Source organism: Trachymyrmex septentrionalis, unplaced genomic scaffold, assembly GCF_001594115.1.
Source record: "Trachymyrmex septentrionalis isolate Tsep2-gDNA-1 unplaced genomic scaffold, Tsep1.0 scaffold53, whole genome shotgun sequence".
NCBI lineage: Eukaryota > Metazoa > Arthropoda > Insecta > Hymenoptera > Formicidae > Trachymyrmex > Trachymyrmex septentrionalis.
Genome location: NW_017305705.1, coordinates 1,131,658 through 1,139,758, shown reverse-complemented (window position 1 = coordinate 1,139,758; position 8,101 = coordinate 1,131,658). Strand labels below are relative to the sequence as shown.

Genomic DNA, 8,101 nt, shown 5'->3' with positions numbered 1-8,101 from the left:
TTTGTCTCTTCTGATCCCTGAAGACGGAGATAGTTTTAGCCGTGGTAGCTTCTAATTGGATAACGAAAAAACGCCCCAGTTACGTGTTTGTTACAAAGTGCATTATCTCGTGCATTACCTGCGAGGATATTACAGAAATGAACAAATATTATCGAGACGAAGAACTCGCGTGATTGCATAAATTCGACACTTATCATCTTGGGCATCTAGGTACTTTGCGAAAACTCCTATGCATAATAAATAATCACCTCGTTTTGTCGTTATTTTTTAAAATAAAAACAAACGTTTAAGTTAATCGTTGCTAATAATAAAATTAATAGCATAAAATGATAATCGATGCTGCCTTTGCATATCGATCCATTGTTTCTGATCGTGATTCTTTATAATATAATACATCTTTTATTTTGTAAAAAATATACTTACGCGCTTTACTAATGATCAATAACTAATGAAACGGTTATCTGATAATCTTCTAAATCTATGAATGAGAAAGTATAAATACAGCCCTGAAAAAATTCGGTCGCAATTTAGAATAACTGCGCAAATTGATGCGTATGAATTAAAGAATCAATCGGTTCCGCTTTTACGTAACGTATTTTCGAAAATATCTTTACAGATCTTGAGAGTTTTGTTACACAAAGACGAATGACATAAACTGTTTTTACAAACTCAATTTTCATATCATCTACCATCATTCCATAATGCCAGGTGATATTTTTCTTTCGGTCGTCATTGCTACATCAGTCATTTATATTTCAATACAGATAATGATGTATTTATATATTTTACAGCAACGAGATTGCCTCATTTGTTGCAAAAGCGTTTTCATTTATAAAATTGTATAGAGTGATTTGATTATACTCCGAGCGAGATTGCTCGCGGAATTAAATTTTTTCCATGTCCGCCCTCGCAAAATTGCACGGCATTCGATGGAAACTGTAAGTCTGATGATCGTGCCTCGAGATTCATTTCTTTAGACTCGATTCGAGAGAATGTCATAAATTGTACATGAAATTTATATATTCAAATCAACGTTGAATTGTGTGTATCGATATTCATAACAATCTTGATTTTTCATACAAAAATTTTTTCCAACAGGCACAATCAATCAGACGATAAAATATATGTTTCAGAAAATTGTACGCTTTTTGGAATATCTTTCTTTTTTTTCCACCGTTTTAGTATTTAAAAAAAAATTATGTGGAATGTGAGAATAATTTTTAAGCTAATTATAAGAAGCGTATATGTAATTATACGTTTTGTGTAAATTCATGTTAAATTTTTCTCTCAGTCATTATGTGAGATTATGGTGAGCGCAAAGTCAGCAAGAAATCTGACAATATCATAATACACGCACACAAATAACACACATACGCATACACACACACACACACACACACGCACGCACGCACACACACGCACGCGATTTTGCCACGCATGCATAAGCGCACATGTCATTAATACTTTTGTAATCGCTCTATTTGAAGACCATGACACGAATCGCGGTAAACAAATATGAATGCTTTAATTAAATAAAAAAAATTTTTATGTTCAAAGCGGATCTTAAATACTTTAATTATTTAAAATAAATTTATATTTATTTTTTATTACACAAACCGCCAAATTATTTTTCCGGTCTTAAAACGCATTTATGCACAGAAATAGATTATTAAATATTAAATTGTATAAGTAATTTAATAATTTTTTATGCTAATAAGTATTTAGTAAGAATATTCATTTCGTGATGTTAATAATTAATGATCTCAAAAACTGCTAATAATTTTATTGCGTAAAATATTAATTTTTTTTGGCCAGAAATTAGATTCGCAAATGTAATGATACGATTATATGTTAAAATCATATAATAGAATTAATATTTATTATATAATTTGAATTATATGTATATAGTTAATTTGTAATTAAAATGAAAATAGTATAACAATACTAATTTACAAAATTAAAAAATAAATTTATTTTAATTACTTTAAATGTAATTACTTTAGTAATTACTTTATTAATTACTTTACATGAAGTTGGAATATATCACTTGTACTATTATTTTAATATGTATAAGTACACAATCTTTAATTAAAAATTTGGAAGAAACAAAGTTCTTTTTAAAAAATTGGAAAATGCAAAATAAAGGTTTAAATTTCGAAGTTCTATTTTTTTTCTTAAGAAAATTTACAGAATAAATTTTTGTCCATTGTCTGTGATTTTCTTCTATTCTCCGCGAACAAATAATTTATTTGCATCAGAAAACAAAAATAAAGTCATTGTGCAATCGAATAAGCAATCATAGTTCATATTAAATCGAATCAAAGCGTGATCAATCAATGGAGGCAACGACCTATGTGTGAATTATAAACGTGCCATGATTCATTTACGGACGAAGTGGCTGTCTCTCACGGAATTTAATGTGTCATATGACGTCATCAGAATCCAATCTTAGTAGACGATTCGTTGACTAAGATACATTTGCATTCCACAACAAACTCATATTTAAGTCGCCGAAGCGATTTCGTGTCACTGGTATTTCGATGACTCTTGCGATGTTATTTATATATATACATATATATATATATATAAACATATATATAGCGATACATATACACACACTCTGTTAATTTATATTCATGATAAAATAAGAACAATAACGACCGATCACCTGCCAGACGTAAATTTTAATTGATCCTCCGAAACATGCTCACGCGACATACATATAGTTACTAATTGTACCATTGCCGATTACCGACTCGAAGTATAACGAATATGCGACATTTTTAATAAATTATTTTGAAGATTGCCTGCGCCTCGTTTTCTTTACAAAATACGCTCACTCCGTCATCCTCAATTATACTACAAAGCATCTTTCCTAAAAACTAACGTATTATTGATTTTTCAATCATTATTAATTCCAATAATAATCTCTTTTAGGATTATCGTAATTTGATGTGTATGATACATTTTATGCGTTTACATATCAAATATGAAAACCATTTTAAAAATCTTTAAAATTAAAAACATTTTTGATAAGTTTTCATGGCAAACATTAAATCAATCTGAGTCGCTGTTACCTCCTAAATGATGGATTACCGATACATTCTCTAAAACTAATATACTATATTAATAATTTTCAAACAAATTTGTATTAGCTTGTTAGAAAATTGGTTAATATATTTCTAACTTGTAACTTTGAGAGAGATTAAACTGTTATTATTTATTTATTTTTTATATGGATTCTTTTCAACATTTTAGTTGTTAAATACTCTGTCAGCTAATGCTAAATATCATAAAAAGTTTGATTCGTAATCTCATGTGCTGAATAATGCGGAACAGTGAAAGAATCGTTCTACTTACTGTATATTAATAAATAATTAGTTTATAATCTCTTATAGTTTTAATTAACTAATTTTAATTATAGATCGATTACTCACTTATTTGATCTCTCTACTCTATTCATATTAATTTGTATTGCAATTTCCATAGACTGGAAAATTAATACTATTAATCTATATTGATAGGAACGGGCATTAGAGTTTATTTCATTGGTATTTGGATTAATATTAGAATCTATATATGTTTCGGAAAATGATGGATGCAATCGAAATTCTAGAATGAGGTATCTGACACTCAAACAACAAAGTTTTTATTTTTTGTTAAATAATATGATAATAATTAAAGTAAATGTGTAAATGTATAATATCATGCTAATTTAATTAATTACAAATTTTTGTATAAAATATAAGACAATTATTATTACATTAAAAAAGTTATCACTCTTTTATACAAGTTAATTTCAAAACTAATAAGTCATATATATATATATATATATATATATATATATATATTTGTCACTTTAGAGAATAACAAATAAAATTATACTCATTTTTCTTATAGAACTTTTTAATTTTGTTAGTCATTTATAATAAGGTTAATCTACATATGTTATATCAACATATGTTGATACCATCGTACTTTATAAATGCCATTGTGATTTAAAGGTTATATAATTTAATTATAAATAAGATACTGATCAAAGCATTAATCTATCTTTTAAGAAAAGTATATACGGCTTCAATAAGTAAAAAGTAAGAGTGCACTATTTTACAACTTCAACAAGTACGTATCCGTTTGAAACAATACAAATGATAGCCTTAGTTACGATAAAAAGAATAATTGGTAGGTGAAAATATGTAAATGGTTAATAAAAAAATGTTACAAATTTTTTAAACAGATATCTGTTTTATCCAAAATTAATTAACTTTAAAGATATATTGCAAACGTGCCATGCCTTAACTTATGTTTATAGGTTTAAAAACATATTACAATTAATTAAAAAATAATTTTTTTTGTTTCTTAATCAAAGATTTCCATTTTATTTGGTCGTTCAATCAGTAACTGTATTATTTTCTTTTGATATTATATACATAAAATAATACAATTTCTTTTCTTTTTTTTTACCGAGATACTTTACTTTTTGTAAAATGCAAAAAAATATGTTTATTATGTAAAAGATCCATTCTTTATTTCCCCCCACCATTCCAAGTAGCGTAATATAAAAAAGAATGGCCCGAAGAGGAACAACTCAGTATCAGACTGCTCTTCGCCCTGATAAAGTGGACTGCAAGGTTCACGAAACGTTGGCATTTCAAGAATGGATCTGGACACAGAGGAAACCCGCGAAACGCATAACTTTTATATAGAAAGCATCCATGGAAGCCTCAAGAATATGTTTATATGTATATTTATAATATATAAAATTAAGTATATATCTTTATAAATATATTTCACGTTGTTTTATAAAGAGCAATATTGTACAAAAAATATATATATGCATTAAATGTACATTTAAATACCAATTTTTTAAGTAATATATATAATGTATTTAAATTATCGAGTATATGATAAATGTACAAAATTCTGTATTAAGCTTATGCATCACTTCACAAAATATACTTTTTAATACCAATCTTTGTATTTAAATTCTTCAATTTGATTATGACATTTTGGATTTAAAGTTACGTGTTTTTACGAACATTTTATGTACGTAAATCTTCTTAATGTCATGTGTATATTTAAATATATCAACATTTAAAAAAAATCAAAAAGTTTAGCCTGACAGATCAAACGATCTCATTATAGTTTCGTGAATCCAGCTTGTATACGAAGAAACCCTAGTGAAAACGCCGGGTGCATTACTAGGGCAATATGCGTCTCCGTAACTCACAATACCGATTTGAATGTCCATGCCATTTTCCACTACAACGAGTGGGCCACCGCTGTCGCCCTAAAAGTGAAATATCAAATATTAAATATACGAAAAAAATACCGTCAATGTTCATTTATTAAAACTAGCTAAAAAATATTTGAGTTGATTCATAGTTGCTTATTAAAGTATTTCACTTATAGATATTTACTACTCTAGTGATTTATTTTATAGCATTATTTTACTATTTTTGATTATTTTACCTGACAAGCGTCTCGTCCTAATCCTGGTGCCGTGCAAACCTCTTTCTCAGTGATTTGATACCAGAATTGCCTACATACAGTATTTTTAATAATCGGCAGTGCAGCGTACTGAAGTCTTGTCGAAGCTTGGCCATTCGTGTGATCTATTCCCCAACCGATTACAAAAGCAGATTTACCGTCAAAATTTTCTGAGTCTTCATAAGCAAGGTTTATCGGTCGAATAGTTCCTAAAATAGAGAAATGTGTATTTAACTATTTTTTAATGTCAATGTTGCAACATTATATTAATATTCATAATATTTTTTAAGGGGAGAACCTGGTTTAAAGAATCAAAATTTTCGATTCTTTTTACTTTAATCAATAATATTACTGTAATATTATATAAATAAATAAATTTATTAATAGTTTTTTAACATATTAACATCTTTATAATATAATGCTTGATTTTAACATTAAATTATTAAAATTGCTGGTTAATTTAATTCGCGATTACTAGAGTAGTTTAATTGCGTTTATAGTCCGGAAAAACAATTTGGCGCGCAGTTCGAAAGACTACAATATGGTATATATAGTAGTTCAAGATTGAATTATTTAAGCAATGAAGATACAGCTTCGATCGTTATAGGCATTTTAATTTCTAGTATTAATTGTGTTCTCACATATGCAGTTTAAAATAAAGATTCTTAATAATATTACTTTCAGAAATCGTAAAGTTTTAGACCGAAATTCGAAATACTTTCGTAGTTACAGCCTGAGGAACAGGTACACGTCGCGCATGCAGGTATAAGCGCACGGGAACACCCATTGTGCTCCGCTTCTCTAGCAAGATATTATTGACCTTAGCAGTAGGGTTGGTAAAGACTAATGTTTTTTTTTAAGAATATATTGTGTTTTCTTCTTGAATATGTTTTTAATGCTTCAAATATGCTTACAGTATTATAAAAAAAAAACATATTTAAAACATATTAAAAACAATTAAGCATGTTTTGAACTGTTTAAAGCATATTTAAAGCCTCAGATGTCATGTCATCCTTGTTTAACGTTCAACGAACAACAAGAATGACATGACATCCAAGGAGCACCAGGTGGGAATATGAACATATCCAGAATGATTTTAAAAATCTCTAAAAATTCATCAACGTGCTTTCAACTTTCTAGAATAAATATTTATTTTGGAAAATAATAAAATGTAGTATAATTTATAATTATCGAAAGACTCAAAGAAACTTGTACGAACAAGAATCGCTCGGTCACCACTGATCCGACTTTGTGTGTACGATAAGGGTTAATTTAAATATACTTACTGGAGAACGGAATATCATGCGGCATATAAATTAGAGCAATATCATTCAAGCCCGCACTGTAATATGGATGTACGACCGCTTGAGTCGCCATCATGGATCCACCGGGTCCTTGATGAGTATCGTAGCTTATCCCATGAGGGACGTTAACAATACCGAAAATTACCAAAAATCTTCGTGGGTATTTTTCCGCACAATGAGCGGCTGTGAGAACCCATCTTTTTGATAAGATTGTTCCTCCGCATTGTCCGACCATTCCGTTACCTAGGATTTGATGCACCACTACTATGTACGGAAAATCTCCGAGTCTTGCGTATTGTCCACCCGCTATTTTAGTTATTTGATCTCCTAGATTTAGAAAAAATTATTAAATATTGTGTTCTAATACAATATATGTACTACTAAATACTTACCATAATTACTCAGGCCTTTTACGAAATTATAATTAGGTGTACGTGTGTATGTATGGGACTGACTTTGAATATATTGATACATTGTTAATGAAATTAGAAAATGCAAAAATATTTTCACATTTTTCAAATTCATGATGGATTATTTCGTAAATTTGAGAAGTTATTTCGACAAAACTTTAAAATGTAAGATTTTCAAGAAATATAAAAAAAAGAAATTTATTTTTAATTTGTGTACAATAAACTTGTATAACTCATACGAACTTATATTAGTTTCGGACTTATAACTGTACTAGGATTTTGTGTAACTACTCTTGTAACAAACTCAAGGAACTGTCGCTGCAGTCCAAAAATTTTCCTTTTATAAGACTCGATAAGATGTTTCTGCTTTAGTGGAAAATTTGAATACTCCTAGCATGTTAGAAAATCCATAGGGCATACTTACGCATCTAAATCTTTCGTTTTTACTGTCCGACTGAGATTGGGTTATTCCATCTTTTGGTAAACTTCAGCTCACTGTCTTACTCTCTTACTCTTTTATGCTGTTACTTTTTTACTCTTTTGTTTATCCAATAGACAAATTACCACATAGTTTATCTGAAAATGGAACAACCGGCTCTAAGAATGATAAACCGAGATAAGTGTGTGTTTAATGTGTAACCTATCAGAGTATCTTAAATTCATTCAAAGAATTCTAGAGCGTTATCGAACAGGAATTCTTTGGATTTGCCGAAATACCTAAGCCATGAGTATTCCAAAGTGCCCTAACTACCTGAGTACCCAAAATTTTCCTCGAAACCGTTTCACTTTCATCTGAAATATTTTTTTGAGTTATCGATAATTTCGGAGAAAATTATTTGTATTACACAAGGTATATTATTTTAATTTTATATACATATATATATATATATATATATA

At 28.7% G+C, this 8,101-nt stretch overlaps 1 protein-coding gene across 1 annotated transcript in view; it reads right to left on the bottom strand.

Annotated features, from left to right (window-relative positions):
• Positions 1 to 5,113: 5,113 nt before the first annotated feature.
• LOC108751880 (venom protease-like) overlaps positions 5,114 to 8,101 on the bottom strand; it is a 9,312-nt gene continuing 6,324 nt past the window's right edge. The window contains exons 2-5 of the mRNA XM_018492355.1: positions 7,629 to 7,780; positions 6,777 to 7,121; positions 5,473 to 5,699; positions 5,114 to 5,290 (exon numbers count right to left, since the gene is read on the bottom strand). Of these exons, the coding sequence (XP_018347857.1) occupies positions 5,114 to 5,290; positions 5,473 to 5,699; positions 6,777 to 7,121; positions 7,629 to 7,632 (753 nt within the window). The 5' untranslated portion in view covers positions 7,633 to 7,780. The remainder of the gene's footprint in view (positions 5,291 to 5,472; positions 5,700 to 6,776; positions 7,122 to 7,628; positions 7,781 to 8,101) is intronic.